Source organism: Penicillium hispanicum, assembly GCF_028827665.1.
Source record: "Penicillium hispanicum strain IBT 35686 chromosome Unknown utg000004l_segment0_segment0, whole genome shotgun sequence".
Classification (NCBI taxonomy): Eukaryota; Fungi; Ascomycota; class Eurotiomycetes; order Eurotiales; family Aspergillaceae; genus Penicillium; species Penicillium hispanicum.
The window spans coordinates 1,420,802-1,440,748 of record NW_026623196.1 but is presented as its reverse complement, the minus strand read 5'-3'; the positions used below and the strand labels follow the sequence as shown (position 1 = coordinate 1,440,748).

Genomic DNA, 19,947 nt, shown 5'->3' with positions numbered 1-19,947 from the left:
CCAAAAATCTCCCAGGCTCAGCGACCGTGGCTGTTGTGCATTGTCCACTGGATCCTGGATCTTTTAGTTTCTCATCCCATTTTTTACTGGCCACTTCCGTCCTTGGTGACCCGGCCCGCTTGGATTCTTCTGTTTTAATATTTCCACCACATCTTGGGAGGATGGCTTGACTTGTCTGATTTGCAATTTGCACGCTCGCAAATTGGTATGATAATATATTGGGCGGCACGACTGAAGAGAATACGCCCCCTGGCAGGGCCGATGATTATTTATTGGGATTTGAGGGTCGTTAAAGGCGTTGACAGCACCAATTGGCCGGGTGGCCGCGGAGCGCTTTGTTTCTCTGCTATTTTGGTTTATATTCTGGGAAGGAGTCTCTACGTTTCCCCTGATTGTTCATGATCTTACGGGTGGTGATCTGATTTCGGCTGTTTATTTTTTTATTTTTTTGCATCCTGTGCATAGACTACTTGGTGACATGGCTGGATTGGTTTGGATTTATTGGGATTTACGATATGATACCTCGGGTGATGGAGCGACAAATGCATCTACTGAATACAATACTCAAACATCTGCATATATACATGTTCCCTCATCTCTTTGCTTTTCTCCCGCCCTCTGCTTATGCTTCTATTCGAATTATGTCGTCTCACCCTTGCCCCCGTACAACGTTGCTCTGTCCTACTCGCCAGTCGAGTCCGGATTTACCGCCCCAACTCGGCGATACGTTTCGTGTGGGTTCCAGATAGACCGTGTCGCCGTGCGACCCGAGACCCATTGCTGCCCAAGTGAGACGTGAGGCGCAGAGCACCAACCCAAGCCGGATAGGATGGTGGAGTCAATAACCATATGTGCCTCCTTGACGCTGCGCCGCAGTAGCGCCGGGTCTGTAGAACCTGCGACGAGGGATGAAACCCCAGCCTCCTGTCAGCAAGACTGCTACCAACTTAGGTTGGCCCGTATCACACCTGTCTGATATTCAGCCCCTTGGACAGGACCGCCCTGATATCCACTGTGGTAAGTGTGGTGTTAAGCTCAACACTACCTTTGCTGTGGCTGCAATGCGCCGTTGCACTAGAGACTGATCTCTCGACCGGTCTGCGCCGCTGCTACTGACTCGATCCTCTTCTACTAATCTACTAGTCTGATGGAAGCCTGTTGCATCATCTAGTCCATGTGAACAATGTATGTATATCTGTCACAGGAACAAGGCGTCACGGGCTACCTATTCGGCTGTTCATCCAGCTCGTTGGAAAAAGTGCCGTAAGAGCATAATTACATATTCCGCCCTCCAGTCACGCGAATCGTCTCCCCGTTAACATATGAAAAGTATGGACTTGCAACGCCCAGAATAGCCCGCGCCGCCTCTCCGGGACTCGCTGGTCGTCGGAGCGGAATATCAGGGAAACTGTTGGCGTCCGACTTGGCCTGGTCAGCGCCTTTCTTAGTGGCAAGCTGTTTGCCGGGAATGCCCAGGGCGACCTTGGTTCCATCGGGAGTAGTGATGAAGGCACCGGCTTCCTTGGCGGCCGTGAGACGGGTCGTCACGTAGCCGAACGCGATGGTGTTGGAGCGTACCCCGAAGGCAGGACCCCATTCTTTGGCAATGGTGCGGGTCAGTCCGACCACACCGGCTTTGGCGACAGCATAGTTGGCCTGGCCTCTGTGATAGAAGCGTTAGTATCCAAAGAAATATAAGAACCGCCGAAGCCGAAAACAATCGACGGATGACAGCAACGTACGCATTGCCGTGGATGCCGCTGGTGCTGCTGATATTGATCACAACACGCGGCTCCTGATCCTTCACGCGGAAATATGGTGCCGCAGCGCGCACTAGTCGGAAAGGCGCTGTGTTGTGCACTGCCAGCATGGTGTCCCATTCCTTATCGCTCATCTACAGTACGTGTTGACCGGTTAGCCAAAGCGTACCCGAATACGAGAAGAGCGTGTTCGTGGAACCAGTACGCACCTTGTGGATAACACCGTCCCAAGTAAATCCCGCATTATTGACAATGATATGGATCTTGCCACCCCCGAACTCAGCCGCACGCTTTACCAGGTCGCCGATGTAGTTTTCGTCCAGGACGTCGCCGACGACAGCGAGCGCGCGCCCGGGTTCGGCAGCGTTGATAGCGTCGGCGACCGCGTTAGCTTTGTCTATTGAGCTGCATTAGCACGGCACTCCGAGACCCAGCAGCTGGAAGTCAGCTACAGTGGCATCGATTTGTGGAAAGGGCGTACTTTCGTCAATGTCCGCTACTACTACCTTGGCGCCCTCGTTGGCAAAGAGCCTGGCCGCCTCGGCGCCGATACCTTGGCCCGCGCCGGTGATGATGGCCGTCTGGCCGGCGAGCATGCCGGCCGGGTAGTTGAGGTGCTTGTTGACCTGACTGAGACGATCGGAGGGTGCCATTGTGTAGTGTTTTTTTGTTATAGGCACTGACGGGAAAGGTGCGAACTTATACAGCCTTGTAAGTCTGGCGATGGAAGTGGAAGTGCCGAGGTCCGCCGCGGATCGAAAGTGTGGGGTTGGGAGCTGCAACTACACTTCGTCATAACAAAGAGATGGGAAGACACGGTAGGATGGAAGAAGCAGTCATGCAGGTTATTTGATTCAAATTGCTGCTTCCCGACGAATGAGCCGATTCGCGTTTACAGTCAAGCTTGTGGGAATCCGATCTACGCAAGTGATCCTCCCCTAGAGTACAAGAATTTGCGACGACATCCACCCTTCACACGCATGGACAAAGCCAAAAAAGACACTCAGACAGACACATCGCGCGTCATACATTTGGACCCGCAGATACATTCATGCGTCGAGACAGATTGCAGAAAAGCCTCTACCGTAGCTTCATAACCAGCAATGATAGACAGCAGACAGTGGTTCCCGGGGCCACTATCCAGCGTTTCTGGGTCCAAATCAGGAAGATTGCCGCCTAAATGCGCAACTTGTGCCCAGTGTTGATTCATTGACTCTTTGGTTGGCATGCTCGACTCAACCGAGCCCTCGCCGTCGATGGGCTTGGGGGCTTCGAGACAGACGGTGTTGACAGCCGTCGTCAGCGATATCAATACTTCGCGACATTGTAGCAGGAGCCGCCGAAGCAGAAAGAGTCGGATCTGGCGGTTCTCCTCCGGGGAAACCTCGTAGTAACCGTAGCGAATATCAACGCCGGGCTCTGTCCGCGGCACCCGAGAAGTCTCCCGTGAGACCCAGAACTCAAACAATTGCAAAGTCAGATTGAGCACCGATATGGTCAAGAGCAGATTGGCACTATCCTTGACACACTTTCCACACTGCAGGAATACCAGACATGCGCAGAATGTCGCTTTGATGGCTTGAAGGCTCTGATCAAATCGGAGGGGCAGAGGTGCCACGAGGAAGTGGTTCAGCCGGTTCATGTGGAATAGTTGCATGTCCAGACACCCGCATGGTGCAGGGGGGAAGGGAGAAGATATAGAGCCAGCGAAAGACGGGCTTGCCATTCCATCTCCTATCGTATCTGGCGACAGGAAAGTCGGTGTCACGGGAGTATGCGGATACCCTAGGCTGAGGGGAAGGCTAGAACAAGATTCTCCTAGGTCGGTAAACGGCGAGCCATCAACCGCTACTAGCTGCGAGGGACATATAGGCGTTTCCAATGCTGGAGCACTACCAAAGCTCCGCGGACTTTCCCAAATCCCAGGGGGACCAGGTATCACGCATAACTAGAGAGAATAGGGCGTTGAGCATACGTTGATGGAGCATGAGCGGGAGGGGAATGACATACATCATCTTCCATCACTGGATCAGTCATATGCCTGGAATACCCTGCTGCAACGTGTGATTCCCTATCAGACACAGGAGGACCAATTCGACTCCCACGAAGTCCACGCATCGACGGCTTATCATCCTGTAACTGGCCGAGTTTCCGGAGCGTGGCACGGTTCTTACTGCCCTTTGGCTTCCCGGATCGATTTGCGAAGCCATACTGACATTGCAGACCATGACGGAGACAGCGCGTACAGATATTTTTGCCGGACAAGTTGCATTTCACCTTGGATTGCCGGCAGTTCTCGCATGCGGTTCGAAGTTTGGGTGCGTCGCCGCCGGCATACGGACTGCCATTAGACTCAGCGAGCATCGAGGTGGGCGAAGAAGAGTGGGCGCTGGGACGGGATTGCCAGTGAGTTTGGCCTGTGTGTTCTTTTCCTGTCGAATGCGAGTAAACGACTGAGTGACACACGGAGATGATCGACAATGCCGTGGCGATCAGTGCATAAAGTAAATCCAGCCCTGGCGTGCAAGACCATACCTATGCTTGCCCCCGCTCCATGCCCCCTTTCCTTTCCCTCGTATATATAAATCAAAGAAAGTCTAAGCCTCATGGTCCAAGAAAACAACGAGAAAATGTCACACTCGCATTGGATTCCTGTACCGACGGCAGCCGCATCAAGAGGTCAGCCGCTGTGAAACCCCAGATGCTTTTCATCTGATCAACCTCGCATGGGATGCCAATTGGCACGCTGAAAAAGCATTCTCCCTCTAACATACAGAGCCTCGGTCCAGGACGCCTTGGTCGGAATTGCGCTGGTAAGCCAGAAGCTGCTATGTTGAAGCACAGCTTGTGATGGTGGAGTTGACCACAATTTCCCTCCCTCGTGGCGCCGCCTAGGGGTCTTGGAAGTCGTATACCCTGATGCAACATCGTAAAAGACCCAGAGAGTTAAGTTTTGATTCTTGGAGAACCTGACGAACCCACACTTGCTGACTAGGGCTCGTTGTGCTCTGTCATCGGCTGGACCCGCATGCGCGCCCAATGAGAGTTGGCTACAATCCTCTAGAGAGGTAAAGGCAACGCCATGTGAGATGCTGAGTGTGGTTTGAACTCGGCTGACCGGATCCTGCCTCGGCCTTTTGCGTTTCCTGCCAGCGCTTGACCGCTTCGTCGCCTCTCGCGTCATCGTTGCACACTCCAAATCGGGTCCTCGTCAGCAGGGACCTTCAACGTCGAGGTGAAAGATGGGCTCTTCGCCATATCACTGCCTTTAATGTGTCATTCCATACCACCCAAACTGCCATGAGCATGTTGTCCAACCTTGCCTCTTCCCTCTGCGCTGTCACGACTCAGCCGCGTGGAATCTGACAAATCTCGGCAGTTCCACTGTGCCGGTGATCAAAGGCTTTTAGGAGCCCGGTCAGATGAGCCATGGCCGCGCAAACCACCAACACATGGAATATCTGATGCGAGCTTCCGAAGATGTCGAACTTGCCCGGTTGCAGCCGTTCGGGTACTCGGGCAGCATATATCCCCGCCCCAAGGATATAGAGAAAGCCCTGAAGCACAAGCCAGCTCAGACCAATTTGCTGTCGCATACGGTCGAACCCAAACATCTGCAGTCCATGGAGCACGGGGAAGATGGCGGACAGGCCCATCCCGACAAACATGCTTGCACGGAACGGACGCCAGCGGGGTGTTCGGAACCGTGGGAGAATCGAAACACAGACGCAGCCGAGCCCAATAGTGCAGATCATGCTCCAGTATCGCCGTTGAAGCTCAGGAACACAGTAAAAGCCGTAGAAAACACTGGGCACAAAGCTTCCGACAATGAGCCCCACGATGCCCACATAGTCAAGAGCATTGCCAATACGCGCCACCATGGGCGAGTGATTTGATATCGTGTGGTACGTGGCGGACATTCCCAGGCAGAATGCAGCACCTGCGAAAAAGCAGACAAAGGCGAGGATATCCGAGCTCGCCGCTGTTTGGTAGCGGGGTGCCAGAGCGCGGTAAATTTGGTAGCCAGCCGGAATAGCCAGTAGGCCTGGAAAAAGATGAGTGTAGATATTGATGGTTTCATTGTGGAGGTAGCCCAGTGATTGGAGCGAAACCAGGAACGATGATGATGCTGGCCGGTATCCCGTACGGATATGGTGATTGTCCCGTTGCCAGTGAGGCAGATCATTCCAATGAAGCAACTTCCCAACGACTTTCGGAGGGACATCGAGCACCGAATTGACCATCGTGGCGGCTTGGCTGCTGGTTTCCCTCTGTGCCTGTTGACGCTGGCGAGACATCTTCACATGCAAGTTAGATGCAAGGCGTGATGTTTTTAGAACTCGACGGAATGAGCCACAGATATGCACGACAGGGCAGCAAATCCAACGACACCCTATAAATTTCACTTCACTCTGCAAATGACGAAGAAACAAACATATCCGTGTAAAATAGAGTGTTGGGTAGTTGGGGAAAGCAGAGCCATCGCTCTGTTGGGAGAGGAGCGGTGCAAACAGGGCAAACAGCGCGCTCCACTTCTCGCCGAGGATCGAGGCCCCTCCACGCTTCATGGACAATGCAGTCTGCACGGCCACAGGGAAGCCGGCTACGGCCACCGGCCGACTCACTGACAAGCGTCGGGTTTGTGTCCAAGGGCGACAAGAAGTGGGTGCACCAAGGAGCTGCTGTCGGTTGCCCCGTTGACACCAAATTCACAGACTACTCGACCACCAAGCGCAGAAGGAGTACTTCGACAAGATCGTTGCGCGGTATATGCAATTTTGCGCCCAGCACTCTAAAGATCTCGATGCTGCGCTTGCGTCGCTTCCTATAAGTTCCTCTGGTGATGCGACATCGAATCCACCAGCTGCACAACCATTGTCAAGATCGAAACCCGCCGAGCCAGGCGTTCCGCCACCCTCCGCGGAGTTGTCCACGCTCCTTCTTTCCCTCCGCAAGCTGCGAGAGGCGGTGCTGGCAACCGCCGCGACAACCCCAGTTGATTTTTCTCAAAGAGTGCATGTTTTTTCGATCCGCTTATCCGTTCTCGCGCAACACCCGCCTTCCTATTTCCCTTCCCTGCGGTACAGCCTCGACAAGCTACACTCGACCTCGCACCCGCTCCCAGATTCCGAAGTGAAAGAAATCGTCTCATATCTTATCCTCGACTATGCCTGCCGGCAGGGGGACATGGTGTCGGCCTTTGAACTGCGAGCACGCGCACGGCGGGAGCATGGGTTCCAGTCACAGCATATAGACCATGTGTTAGCCGCATTGATGCAGGACAATTGGGTGATATTCTGGCAGGTGCGCAAGAGCGTTGACTCGTATTTGCGCGCTGTGATGAACTGGGCCGTGGATCGAGTTCGGAGACACGCTCTCAAAGCGGTGGGCAGTGCGTATCTCAACGTCCCTGTCGATTGGATTCTGAGTGGGTGTACGGGCAATGACGAGGCCTGGACGTGGGAGAGACTAGTCGAGACTGAGAAGCTTGGTTGGCAAAAGGAGGGAGATACGATCATCATCAGGCGGCCCAAGGCTCGCCCCCCACCGCCGAAGGAATCGACAAAGACGAATGCATGAGGTTCTTCGACTCGAGAAAGCATATTTGGAATGGTGTTCTTTGAAGCATAGCATGGTTGAGGTTGGAATATTGCTATTAGTGTCATTCGTTCATAAGGGCTGGCGTTTTGGGCACATTGTTCAACTTGGCGGTTTACAAAGAAACTGGAATCTTTCAACACCACATTTGGTCGTCCTCATAAATGGTGTCATAGCTTAAAATCCGTGTTAGGCCGGTCTAGATTGGTCTGTCCAGTGATGGGTTGCCCGGCGATGGTGGCTGCCAACTGCGTCTTCATCTGACTGGCGTTGTCGGAACAGAGCTCGTAAACAGTCGATAAGTTGAAAATGAGGCTTCCAAAAGATTGGTTAGCCGATACTTGAGCTTCCAGAAGCCCCCGAGCCTAGATATTCGTAAGTCCAATCCAAGGAGAAAATAGTCGATTTGCATACCTCATCCAGTCTTCCGGCGTAAAGAAGGCACGCTGCTAAATTCTGTGCCACTAGAGCCCCATCCTTCCTCGTGGAGTCTTTTTGAAGAGAGGTCCACTCAGATGCGGCATCGTCATAACGACCTTCGGACATGCTGAGGAGGGGCTTCAGCAGCGCAGCCTCCTTCGAATCGTGAGATTCACTGAAGACCAGCTCGGCGGAATCTAGGTCGCCAATCCGCAAGAAGACAAGCGCTTTCCTCAACTTGTCAATATCGCTGTCTGCCTCGGACATTCGTAGGCTTTCCAGCGATCGTTTGGCCGCATCAAGATCACCCATTTCTACCAGCGCATTGATGCTTCGAATTCCAAGATCTTGTAGCCTTTCCCTCCATACCTTACGCTCGAAGTCGCTGAGATCCGACTTCATGATCTCTCTCCGTGCTTCCAAGCCGATCTCATAGAGACCGCCGATACTTCTGCGGGAGTCACCAAACCCAATGCTCTGAAGCCTCACGGCCAGAACGCGCAGTGGCCATGGAACGATATGGCGTAGAAAATGGTCATTCACATGATGATCTTGATCTTGCGTCTCAGATGAATCAAAGCTGGAATCAATATAGTAGAACGCAGAATTCAGGTCCTCCAATGCCTTGGACTCCTGAGCTGCTAGGACTGTGTTCCCTGACAGCTCTAGACAGGCAAGGCGTGTATAAAAAAGGGAGAAAATGATTCTGATGTCGGTAGGGGATATCAAAGACGATACAAGGATTGCACTGGCAAAATGGGCGGCAATCAAGAAGCGACCCTCTGCCAATAACTTTTCCAGGACACTGAGAGATGATGAGAGTGGCTCGCCGGGGTTCAAGACAATGAATTCGGAGCGCAGAGGAGAGGGGATATCAGTCTGGGATAGCGAATGGAAAATACTAGGACGAAGGAGAAAAGAGAGATCCTTGCCCAGAGTCTCTGGCAGGTCATCTGGAGCCAGCGGATCCAATTCGTGAAAGGAATCGCCCGTAAAGGTATCACCACCAGGGGTGGTCTTCATGACTGGGGACGTAGGAATGAGTGACGATGCAAGAGGACTAATGGTGTTAGATTAGACTTAGAGTGCTTTGATTTCAAGTTGACTGCTCACTCATCTGATGCATCTAACGGATCCCGGGTCGAGCTGCGGGGCCGTGATGCTGGGCGGTCGCTCAGCGTTGTTCGCAATCAATCAGATACCAGATCAAAAGACGGCTTCTTACATCTGGAAATATTGCGATGATGAGCTGCTGAAGACGCCATCCTTGCTTGGCTTCAAAATGTGGGTGGTGCGAGGGAACAATTGTCTGTTGTTCCCCGAAGCTCTTGGACATGATAAGCTATCGGTCGTTTCTGCCGAAGGCGGTGGATTCCAGATCCGGCGAGTTGGCGCGACCAGCTTCTCCCCGAAGCAACAAGCTTCTTGCCATTCGCTCCCTACTTGTTTGATTTTCCTTTTATTCTCTACTTGATTTTGTCCTGGAGACACCGACGGAACTCTGAAACACCACAATATTCAAAATGGGCGCCATCAAGAACAAGTACTCGGTCATCCTGCCAACATACAATGAACGGAGGAACCTCCCTATCATTATCTGGCTGATCCAGAGAACTTTCAACGAGAAGTATGCGACCTGAAGACCCTTGCATCTGCCAGTCGATGACTGACATGGTGTTTTGCTGGACAGCAAGTTGGACTGGGAGGTCATTATCGTTGACGACGGCTCCCCTGACGGCACCCAAGACATCGCAAAGCAGCTCCAGCGACTCTACGGCCCCGAGCACATCGTTCTCAAACCCCGCGCAGGAAAGCTCGGTCTTGGAACTGCATATGTCCACGGTCTGCATCATGCCACCGGCAATTACGTGATCATCATGGACGCCGACTTCAGCCACCACCCGAAATTCATCCCCGAAATGATCAGAATCCAGAAGGAGACAGACGCCGACATTGTCACTGGCACCCGCTACGCCAGCCGGGGTGATATCAAGGGCGGCGTTTACGGCTGGGACCTATTCCGCAAGTTCACTTCGCGCACCGCCAACCTCATCGCAGACGTGATGTTGATGCCCGGCGTGAGCGATCTGACTGGTAGCTTCCGGTTGTATAAGAAGCAGGTGTTGGAGAAGGTTATCACCAGCACGCAGAGCAAGGGTTACAGCTTCCAGATGGAGATGATGGTTCGTGCCAAGGCTATGAACTACAAGGTTACCGAGTGCCCGATCACCTTTGTCGACCGTCTCTACGGCGAAAGCAAGCTGGGCGGACACGAGATCGTGGAGTACCTCAAGGGCGTGCTGAATCTGTGGCTGAAGGTTTAAGGATGCTGCTGCGCCTACCACATCCAAGACTCGTGTCGAGTCGTGCGCATTAATTCGGGCCCATTTGGTGTCAGCGCTGAACGGTCTGCCTGTGCTTCGATATACCCCATTTTTGGCCTTCTCTTCTCTCAGATACCGATACTCCTTGGCGGTGGCCGTATGTTGTCTCTTCAAATCGTCTGTATGTCGACAGAAAATCCAACGCTCCATTCAATGTTCTCTGGTTTTTCGATGTTCGAAAGAGGGAGGGAAACCCCCCTCATGTTTCTCATTTCACCATATTTGAGTCCCTTTATTGGACGCTGTGTAAATAACGCAAGACACGCTCAATCAGGTCCTTTTGGCCTTCACCCTTGACATTGTGGCTAGCGCCAAGAACAACACCACTGTTTTCACCATCCCATGAAGCCCCGCCGGCTTCGGTCGCCTGCTTCCATCTCTCCATCAATTTTTCCTTGTTCACCCACGGTGGGCAATATTCATCACTACCCGAGTACAGGACCAGGAGCTTGGATTGCAGAATACCCCGTGAGCCGATCACTCCAAAAGTCTCCCGGTGACGCTGGTCGCTCAGGTCAGAGCTAAACAGATCATCCGGCGCGGGGGTCTGCGGGCTATCCGGGCTGATCAGGCTCAGGAATCTGCGAGCGCTGAGAGGCGCATCACCTGGAAGTCCCAGTTTGGAAGTCATGTTCATTGGAAGAATCGAGTCCACCTTGTCGTCGGTCCACGGCTGAAGCTTGGCCGAGCTCACGAGCTGATCGTAGATGCCTCGCACCTCGTTGGGCTGCTTAGCAGATTGCATGAGATACTGTACAGCCTCTCGGTCAGAGACGGGTGCTTGCATGATAGCACCATCTAGCTCGGGGCGATGGATGTACTTCAGCCCGACCTCGAAGTCTGGGTTCTTGGGGAGGGGGTTGGGCGAATGTAGGTAGTGGAGTACATCCTGACTGCCGGTCGAATGGCCCATGAGCGCAATCTTGCCAGACTTGGAGGGCGCACCGGGCAGACGGCCAGCCTTGAGGTCGCGAATGAACTGCATACACTGGCCGATCTCCTCTACATCTTGGTCGAGACTGCCGACGCCGAATCCGTTGTAAGAGGAGGACAACAGGATGGAGAAAAGAGACCAGTCGGTTGGCTCGAGAGCTGCGGCCAGTTCAGACACGTAGGGCACAGTGCAGAGCCCATCTGTCAGTCCACCTACAAAGATCAAGCTGTTGGGCTTGTTACTTGGTGTCGATGGCGAGGTGAACTCAAATGCCACCAGCCGGGGAGCCTACGTGGGAATCAAGTGTCAGCTCGGCAACCCAGAGAGGGGAGCATAGGCCATACATATTCGTGGAGGACACCACGGTGCGACAATCCACGGTCTGCTTGAGCGGACATGGTTGTTGGAGAGAGGTGGTGATTGAATGGGAGTTGGAGGGTATGAGGAGAGTGGGAACTCCAATTGGCGTGCCAGACCCACCACCGCGGGGCTCTGAGGCTCGCTATCTCTACGTCAGATACGCGCTTGAGTAATGGCGCTGGTTGACCAGGGTATAAGTAAACAAAGGTTGATAGATCCTATTTGAAAATATTTGCACCCTCTTGGATTTCTCTATATCCACCACAAGTTGAATGATGCCCAGGGGCATCGTGGCTGTGATTACATCAGCAGGGGCTTGCCTCCAGGGCAGGTGTCCAGGAGGGCACCTACTTGGGCACTTGGCCCAAGCAGCGTACCTAGTACTACATGGCCATATGGTGGATATACGCACCCCGAATAGGCCTCATGGGCCAGTATCAAGAGCTTCTGAATTGACCTGCACAGCGAAGCATCGTATATAAAGGATCATTCTACATATGCCGGTGGCTGTTCCAGTTCCTCAAATTCAGACATCGGCACATCATACCCAAGATGCCGCTTGAGAAGCTCATGGGTGACAAATCGTTCTGGGGTATTACCTTGTGCATCAACAAATGAGACATGAGGATTGACTTCGCTGATTCTCTGCAGCTCGTTCGCGTGGCGATGATGGTGTGGACATCCATCAACACCGATCAAAAAGATTGTAACATGAACCCATGAGAGACTCAGGAGATCAAGTTCGAACTCATCCATGTCACTTGCTTCGCCATCTAACAAGAGCAGCAATCTCAACATGGGAGTCTCTGGACCGGCTTGCCATCCATAAACGGGATGATAAGTTGCTGATTCAGAGTGCTTCTGGAAATGGAGCTCTTTGACTTTTTGCCAGCCTGTCATGACTCGGGTTCTGCCACCGAAGTTGATATTATCCCATACTGCATCAAATATATCGTGATTAATGAATCCAATGTTGGCAGCAAAGGTCGAGAAAGTGACCAGCTGGTAGCCATCAAAGTTGTGGTCATGGTTGATCATCGCATCAGTGAAACGACGGATAATGGCCTTGGCAAGATCTAAAAGTGGAGAGCGATCAGTTTTCATCGCATCTTGGCAAGTACTCCGGTCTGACCTTTGTTCTTAGGCTGAGTGGAACTAGTATAGCCCGTAATGAGATACTCTTTATACTCTGCACGCAGAGGCTCGAAGTCCATTGACCCTGAGACATCCAACAGAATCATGGTGTCATCGCTAGGGACCTCGGGCATATCAAATGGCCTGAACGGTGCAGGCATGACCTGTCTCGAATATTCCTTCGAAGTATGCTGGGTATGGCAAACATCGTCGGCAGAGAAGTATGTGGGAGGCGGTTCGACCGCAGACTCCATCCGAGCCCGAGCCAGGTTCATCGCAGAGATGATATCCGGTTTCATCCTCGGTCCAGAAGTACCCTCCCGATGATTCAATACCCAGTAAAGGCGTTCCTCGGCAGTATCTTCGTAGCCACGCCAAGTCGGAGTGATTCCCCTCCATCCACTCGGGGCATCGATGGTAAAGTTCAACGGGTTAGAGGCCAGGTTCGCCCAGGCTACAGGAATCGGCTCAAAATATCCCGCTCGGAGGAGATGAAGATATTGAAGAGGATATCTAAGTCGAAGGTCAGCAATTTTTTGAGTCATGCCAACTTTCTCCTGGTAGACTGCGACGATGCGTCGCCATTCTTCGTCTGGCCACCGGCCGCTCTCCTCTTTAAGAATGGCTTCACGCAGCTCTCGACCGGCTGCAATTGCCTTTTCAGACTTGGCGGCTAATCTCCTCTCAGAGGACATGATGGAGAGAGCTTTTCTCAGGCCGGTGGACTTGGGTGGCTTGGGTCGTTGCGCCCTGCCGTTGGCAGAAGTAGGGGTAGCTTGCCCGCCTGGAGAGCTAGCTATACTAGCTGGATCCAAAATGAAGCGTTCTGGCCAGTCAAGTTCCCAGATGTTCTGTTTGGGCTCTTTTTGATTAATGGCTGCTTCGTGTTGTGCATTGAGAGATGCATTCAAGCTTATCGTCTGCTTCAACGATTTGGTATAGAACGTTGCATTTGGTAGTTGATTTCCATAAAACTGAGCAGAACCAAATATGAAGGGTGATACGATGGTGCTATAGGGATTGGCACTGAAAAGGATGGATTGATAGCAGTCGTGGTAAGCTTTCTCGCCTGGTATAATGTCAGACTGCGCACCAGGTAAGATCCCTGACGAATATCGGATATCGAACCAGGATACATCACCGCCTTGGACCACATGTTCTGAACGGAGAGCCGACTGTATTTCCTGCGCTTGTACTGGTGTATTAAGCAGGTGCAGTAGTAGTCGGAGTCATGCTCCGGCTCAATGTCGCTGTTGTAGATGCGACAACTCAGCTGGACATTCTGCAGCAGGATCTGCATGGCTTGCTTTTCTCGGACCACACCTGTTAGCTCACCACCCATGCAGATGCAGAAGCCAACTGGGGACGTACCTCATCCCGGGCTCGAACTCGTCCGGCCTCGATGACGGCATTGGTATGCGAATGGGGCGCCACCGTGTCTGCATAGGAGGGCAACTCGTCCTGCATTGCAGCCGCCATGATGTTCCTGGATTCTTGGCATGCGATCAGGAGAGATGGATGGAGAAGACAGCTTGGCATTGGGAGATCGGCTGCGAGTTGCTTGGAGCGGGGCTTCGCGTGGCTTCGGGGCCGCCAGTAGAGACCAGGCTTACACGGTGACACGGAATGGAGCGATTCGGGGGAAATCGTACCCAATCACTTGACACCTGCAAACACGTTTTAGTGCATGGGGCTGTCTCCAATCTCCCACTATTCCAACATGAACCCACTGACTCGAAACCGCCTGCCCAGGCCCATCGCAGTTCGACCTGTCAGCACCTTCGCGTCATTACTCCCGACCGCAACGGATATGGTCTAACCACGTTCGACTCCCGTCGCGTTATTCTGGACTGGCCCGCCGACGTCCAAGTGCTTGCTCACAACCTGGACATTAAACGCTTTGCCGTCCTTGGCGGCTCCGGCGGTAGCCCATACGCCCTCGCCTGTGCTTATCTTTTGCCCAAGGAGATAATCTCAGCAGTTGGAATCATGGCTGGAGCAGGACCTTGAGAGGCCCGGGCTCATTATATGAACTGGCCGTACCGGTCCAGTGCTTTGGCAGCACGTCACTGGCCTTCTGGCTACGCGGGGCTCTTGAATCTTTTCTTATGGATGTTTCGGCGATCGTTAGATTCTCCTTCCGGGGCTCAATCGATCGACAAATGGCTGGCCAAGAATGCTGACAAACAGGGAGTCAGTCAGCGGAGAAATTGCGAGCGGCCCTCACTCGTCAGGTATTTGAAGCTTTTCGCCAAGGTGTAGAGCTAGCTGTACATTCGTGGCCTTTGACAAAGTGAGGATATCTGTGCAAATGATACGCTATATGAAAGATAGGTATTCTCAAAGAATTCCCGGGAGACACGCACTTTACCCTCCAACGTCACTTTGGACAAATTCTGACTGAGCTGGTTCCAGAAAACAGCATACATAGAACCGAGGGAGCTTAGACATAGTATTGAATGATTCGGAGTCTCATCGGTGGGAAGCAGAATATTTTGTACCTTAGAAAATTGTTGCTCTACTCATCTCAAAAGACATGCTCATTCATGGAGACCTCGGGTATCTTTAGTTGGACTGGGGTTGTTGTCGTGGCATCAAAGTCGCCTGGCTTGTGGCGGCTCTTCGATTTGGTCTTCACTGAAAGCGGCGCTGTTGTGGTCGCTGCCAAATTGCTAATTGATCCACATTTTGGGGGGGTTTAAAAGTGTCTCAATTCCATCTTTTAGCAGATTCAGAAAGGTCTGGCTACCGCACGATGCATACTTCATTTTCGAGCCTGATCCATAAGGCATCCAGGCGGTGGAGACATGCCCAATCAGGAATAGCGGAATGCCGGTTTCACTCTTGCGAGGTACTGCCCGTCTGCAAGTCGCGCATTGCATAACTCCCATCCTCACCACAAGTGGTCTTGCGCAACGGCTTCTTTGCCACTAAACTGACTAGGGGATCTGTGATGTGCGCTTTGAAAGACCTAGATGACTTCATCTCGATCATCTAAATCCGTGCATGGTACCCCACTTTCGATTGATTGAAGATGACTTCAACTCGCAGATCGGGGCGTAACAGGGGCGCCAGGACTGTGTACACCGAAGATCCATTTGCCTCGGCTGGGATCATCGATGACTCGAGCTCTGAAAAGGCAGCGCCAGCCCCGAAGAAGAGGGGGAAGGGGAAGCAGCGGAAATGGGATTCCGCATCTGATGACGATTTTATTGTGGGCTCAGATGCGGAGATGGAGAAGGAAGATGATGACGATGCCTCAGAAGTGGAAGAAGACGACGACGAAGAAGCCGATGATGATGATGCCATGGAAATTGATGATACGAGGGCCACCCCTAAGAAGAGAGCGAAGCCCTTGCCGCGAATCATGAAAGAGCGGAAGCCCGACGGCACAATTGCGACGGCGGCTGATGAAACCCATTACCGGGGCATGCTGGACCCCAAAGACCACGTCTCTAAGCACATGCATTATATCATGACTTTTGGATCTGACGAAAGAGACCTGAGCTCTACGGTCCACGCGCGAGGCCGATGGCGCTGGGGCCGAGATGCCGCCTTCCCAACACGCTATTCCCTGGACAAGACTCAGGGTGAATCTGATCTCGAGTATGGACCAGGCCTGGGTGTGCATCCAGACGATGCCGAAAGGGAAAGAACTGTCGCATGGGACTGGTACTACGATGATCATATTGGGGGAAGCTTCCGGAAGAAACAGCGCATTGACAGGAGCATGAAAGAAGCCGATGCGCGACGGTGGTACTTCCCGCGCCCCAAACAGCAACCCCATACTATCCTGATGGGCCCAGCGGACAGCCAGCAAGTGTTTCAATTGGGGTGCCATGAATCAATGGACATCGGTGCGGCCTGGGGAGAAAAGACGGGCAAGAAAAGTGATCGATCGGCCGAGTCCAAACTCCGCGAGGGCTGGCTCATCAGTCTTGGCGGCAGGATTCAGTGCACGGCATGGGCTCCCAACCAGGATGGCCTCACACAGTATCTGGCCGTGGTCTCGCCAGTGACCGACGAGCAAAAGAAGAAATACGACCCACCAAACAGTGAACCGACATCATCTTTTCGGCCAGCATCCCCTTATCCAAGTGCTCTTCAGTTGTGGGAGTTCCAGGGCAAAAAGGCTGGAACGCTAACGAATTCTCTTGACATGACTTTCGAGCCCCGGCTTCGGCTAGCTTTATGTTTTGAATGGGGAGACTTGCGACGCCTGTCATGGTGTCCAATGGATCGTGCGAAACGAGAAGAGGACGAGCAGGATGGTATGAAAACCATGGGTCTACTTGCTGGGGTCTGGGGCGATGGGAAAGTAAGAGTGCTGGATATTAAGCTGCGTCAGGACTCCCAAAAAGCAGAATATGGTACGGGTATTCCCTCTCGTTTCCCCCCTGCTCTATGCGGACAGAACTTCGGACCTAACATACGGATGTAGTCAAAGTGAATTCGCCAGTTTTTGAGGCCAGGCCACCCTCGGCTATTTGTACATGTGTGACATGGCTCTCTCCCAGCGATATTGCAGTTGGTTGCTCTAATGGCTTTGTCGCCATTTGGAGCATCCTTCCGTCCTCTACTCCTGAGCCACAACCTTACTTTTATCATCCCGTCCATGCCACTTATGTGTTGAATATCACTTCTGCATACCCGAATCATCCGCATCTTCTCTCCACGATATCCATGGATGGCGAGACCCGTCTCTGGTCCATCATTGATCCACCGAGTGAGAATACCACTACCGTCCGAATGCGGTCGGCCACATCTCATCTCAGTTATTCACCAGTGCTGCAAGCCGTGTGCTCTAATGATGAGAATGAGTACGGACGGATGATGCCAGTTCGTCGTTTCTACGCCACCAATACTACCGGGAAGATCCCCAGCAGCGTCTCCGCTCTTGCACCTTGCAGTTCCTGGCACCCGAGTATCATGTACGGCGGGACTGGAGGTGAAGTCGTGGCCACGAATCCTTTGCGCCGGCTGCTCTATTCGAAAGAACAGCAGTGGCAGCAGATCTGGTTTACGCATGACTGGGTTCCGGAACCTGAGACGGACAGTCCAGGTGTCAGTCGATTCTACGAGGGATATCGGGCAGAGACCCAGAGCCTGGCGAAGAATCTCACGGGCGAACATCGACCAATGGGCTTCAGTGTCACCACCATTCACGACGAAAGTACACACGTCACCGCGCTGGGGTGGAATCCCAACCGCCGATGTGCAGGCTGGGGCTGCGCCGCGCTGGGTTGCGGCCTGTTACGAGTAGAAGATCTTGCCATCTAGATGGTCCTGCCACCACGGCCGAGAGTCTGGGCAGATGGTCGATCATCGAAGATCCAGTCGGTGTGACATATCGAAGAAGACCAATCCAACCACAGTTGAAGGGAACTAAGAAAAGTAACTAGGCACCGGCGTTCATGTCGGCGTGGTGGTGGATCCCCCAGCCACGCCGGGCGCTTACATAACCACCACGGCTGTCAGCCCGCCACCCGCTAGCCAATCACCGCCCATAGCAACCGCTGTGGCGTTGCCGTGGTGGAGTCTGCACGATCATGCTCTAGTCCCAAATAGGAAAAACTTCAACATCAACGGTGGCTGGGCCGAGTTGGGACTTTTCCAGCCATCGTAGATCCCCAGCCTGCCTATTTTTGGCCCAATTGCGTGTGGGTGCTATGTGGATTGGGTATACTTCATAGTTATCGAATTTGTGATGGCGATCGGGACTACGGCTACTTTTAAACCCTCCTTCCATTCCTCTTCCAACCATCCATCCCAATCCTCTCCAACTCAAACGATCCTCCGCATCCTTTTCCAACCTTCCCCAGATCTCTCACAAGATCTACAGTATCCTCTACTGCTTACCACTTTTCTGAACATCTTGTCAATCCTCTATCACCCTCCATCATGCATTTCTCTTCCACTGCGGCCCTTGTTGCTCTCTCTTCTCTGGGCGTGACCTATGCGGCACCTTTCCCCAACTCACAGGATGATCTCGGTCGTCGTCAAATCAACTATCAAGTTGTCAATGTGGGGGGTGACCCTGCAACCCCCGAGATCAAAGTTGTGACCGAGACTGTCAAGTCGGTCACTACTGCTTCTGGTGTCCCCGCTGCGCCCGAGACGGTGACTGTGACTGCCACTCCATCCAGCGTGATCTACAAGTCTGGAGCCCCCAGCTCAACCCCTCGTTTGCACGATGCTCCTCCTTCGGGTGCCTCGTTTTTCCCACCTACTGAATCGTCCTCTTTCTTCCGACGTGGCTTGAAGGCTGCTGGTGATCCCTTCCATTATGCTCGCAGTCTCGCCCCGTCTGCCTCCAGTGCATCGCTGGCCACTTCTACGGCTGTCCTTGCTGAGCGCGGCACTTATGGCTGGTACACTCCGTCCGGTGCCCCCTCTTCCAGCGTGAGCGTACCTACTTCTCTGCATGCTCGCCAATTTGGTAGCTGGGTCTCCAGTGCGCCTCCATCTGTCCCTACTTCCTCTGGCAGTCCGGTCTATGCACGTGGCTTTGAGGGCTGGTACACTACCTCCGGTACCCCCTCTTCCAGCGTGAGTGTTCCTACTTCTCTCGCTGCTCGTCAATTCGATAGCCGGGGCCCCAATGCGCCCGTGCCTTCCGTCTCGACTTCTTTCGCTGCCCCATCTGCGGCCTCCCTCGCTCGCCGGGACTTTGCTTCTGCTTCAAGCACTCCGTCCAGCTCTGTGGTGGCTCGGGGCTACCACTACTCGAGCCCTTCCAGCTCGGCTACTCCTAGCTCCAGCATCTCTTCTCCGCTGTCTGCTGCTGCCGTGCTTTTCTGAGCCATTGCAGAGAGATAGGAGAGGATGATCTATTGTTACAAATTGATGAGCATGTTTCGATATGATATGATGCGATCTTCGGTCGACGAATCGTTATGAAGATGACAGTGGGATGATACATGATAGACGACAAAGATCTGCGCTGTCTTCACGTTTTGCCTGACGACTCTTGTTTCTTTTCTTTGATGACATTTCCACAGCCAGTGGTGGCTGTGGGTACGCATTACTGGTGGCGTTTCTTTATTCTGGGATCATTGAGAGTTCGAACTTCATCGTGTGTATTCTTTTTCTTTTGATTATCATGAAATTTTTTTTTCCTTTATTGGAGGGCTATTGCATGACTGGATGGGAATCTTTTAACCCAGAGGGACATACATAGATAGTATTATGAGAGAATGAGAATCATTATTATCGCCAACTCGAAAGCGACGCGTCAGATTAGGGCAGCAGTGCAGATTACATAAGGTTGCATTGGGTGCGTGAACCCCCGTTGCCCCGAGTGACGCGCCGTAAACACCAGCACCAAGGAATCCCTCTACTCACCACCTTGGCACTC

General features: G+C 52.9%; 11 protein-coding genes across 11 annotated transcripts; 5 read left to right on the top strand and 6 right to left on the bottom strand.

Moving 5' to 3' along the window:
* Positions 1-1,275: 1,275 nt before the first annotated feature.
* Positions 1,276-2,413, bottom strand: N7459_004299 (SDR family NAD(P)-dependent oxidoreductase; the record flags this gene model as incomplete). Its single annotated transcript, XM_056943483.1, has 4 exons — positions 1,276-1,663; positions 1,743-1,894; positions 1,970-2,157; positions 2,242-2,413. 4 exons carry the CDS (start codon positions 2,411-2,413, stop codon positions 1,276-1,278), a joined length of 900 nt encoding a protein of 299 aa, XP_056800366.1.
* A 350-nt stretch (positions 2,414-2,763) lies between these two features.
* On the bottom strand, positions 2,764-4,124 carry N7459_004298 (Zn(II)2Cys6 transcription factor domain-containing protein; the record flags this gene model as incomplete). The annotated part of the gene is made up of 2 exons (XM_056943482.1): positions 2,764-3,708; positions 3,771-4,124. The coding sequence occupies 2 exons, from the start codon at positions 4,122-4,124 to the stop codon at positions 2,764-2,766; spliced, it is 1,299 nt and encodes a 432-aa protein (XP_056800365.1).
* A 983-nt stretch (positions 4,125-5,107) lies between these two features.
* On the bottom strand, positions 5,108-6,058 carry N7459_004297 (hemolysin III family protein; the record flags this gene model as incomplete). The annotated part of the gene is made up of 1 exon (XM_056943481.1): positions 5,108-6,058. The coding sequence occupies one exon, from the start codon at positions 6,056-6,058 to the stop codon at positions 5,108-5,110; it is 951 nt and encodes a 316-aa protein (XP_056800364.1).
* Positions 6,059-6,333: 275 nt separating this feature from the next.
* On the top strand, positions 6,334-7,340 carry N7459_004296 (uncharacterized protein; the record flags this gene model as incomplete). Its single annotated transcript, XM_056943480.1, has 2 exons — positions 6,334-6,422; positions 6,476-7,340. 2 exons carry the CDS (start codon positions 6,334-6,336, stop codon positions 7,338-7,340), a joined length of 954 nt encoding a protein of 317 aa, XP_056800363.1.
* A 188-nt stretch (positions 7,341-7,528) lies between these two features.
* N7459_004295 (uncharacterized protein) lies at positions 7,529-9,043 on the bottom strand (the record flags this gene model as incomplete). The annotated part of the gene is made up of 4 exons (XM_056943479.1): positions 7,529-7,723; positions 7,773-8,838; positions 8,892-8,940; positions 9,004-9,043. The coding sequence occupies 4 exons, from the start codon at positions 9,041-9,043 to the stop codon at positions 7,529-7,531; spliced, it is 1,350 nt and encodes a 449-aa protein (XP_056800362.1).
* A 258-nt stretch (positions 9,044-9,301) lies between these two features.
* Positions 9,302-10,102, top strand: N7459_004294 (dolichyl-phosphate beta-D-mannosyltransferase; the record flags this gene model as incomplete). The annotated part of the gene is made up of 2 exons (XM_056943478.1): positions 9,302-9,405; positions 9,469-10,102. 2 exons carry the CDS (start codon positions 9,302-9,304, stop codon positions 10,100-10,102), a joined length of 738 nt encoding a protein of 245 aa, XP_056800361.1.
* A 292-nt stretch (positions 10,103-10,394) lies between these two features.
* Positions 10,395-11,494, bottom strand: N7459_004293 (uncharacterized protein; the record flags this gene model as incomplete). The annotated part of the gene is made up of 2 exons (XM_056943477.1): positions 10,395-11,384; positions 11,441-11,494. 2 exons carry the CDS (start codon positions 11,492-11,494, stop codon positions 10,395-10,397), a joined length of 1,044 nt encoding a protein of 347 aa, XP_056800360.1.
* Positions 11,495-11,942: 448 nt separating this feature from the next.
* On the bottom strand, positions 11,943-14,069 carry N7459_004292 (uncharacterized protein; the record flags this gene model as incomplete). Its single annotated transcript, XM_056943476.1, has 4 exons — positions 11,943-12,532; positions 12,589-13,659; positions 13,719-13,896; positions 13,962-14,069. 4 exons carry the CDS (start codon positions 14,067-14,069, stop codon positions 11,943-11,945), a joined length of 1,947 nt encoding a protein of 648 aa, XP_056800359.1.
* A 147-nt stretch (positions 14,070-14,216) lies between these two features.
* N7459_004291 (alpha/beta fold hydrolase) lies at positions 14,217-14,600 on the top strand (the record flags this gene model as incomplete). The annotated part of the gene is made up of 1 exon (XM_056943475.1): positions 14,217-14,600. One exon carries the CDS (start codon positions 14,217-14,219, stop codon positions 14,598-14,600), a length of 384 nt encoding a protein of 127 aa, XP_056800358.1.
* A 1,024-nt stretch (positions 14,601-15,624) lies between these two features.
* Positions 15,625-17,870, top strand: N7459_004290 (transcription factor TFIIIC subunit TFC6; the record flags this gene model as incomplete). Its single annotated transcript, XM_056943474.1, has 2 exons — positions 15,625-16,960; positions 17,032-17,870. 2 exons carry the CDS (start codon positions 15,625-15,627, stop codon positions 17,868-17,870), a joined length of 2,175 nt encoding a protein of 724 aa, XP_056800357.1.
* Positions 17,871-18,491: 621 nt separating this feature from the next.
* N7459_004289 (uncharacterized protein) lies at positions 18,492-19,391 on the top strand (the record flags this gene model as incomplete). Its single annotated transcript, XM_056943473.1, has 1 exon — positions 18,492-19,391. The coding sequence occupies one exon, from the start codon at positions 18,492-18,494 to the stop codon at positions 19,389-19,391; it is 900 nt and encodes a 299-aa protein (XP_056800356.1).
* Positions 19,392-19,947: the final 556 nt, after the last annotated feature.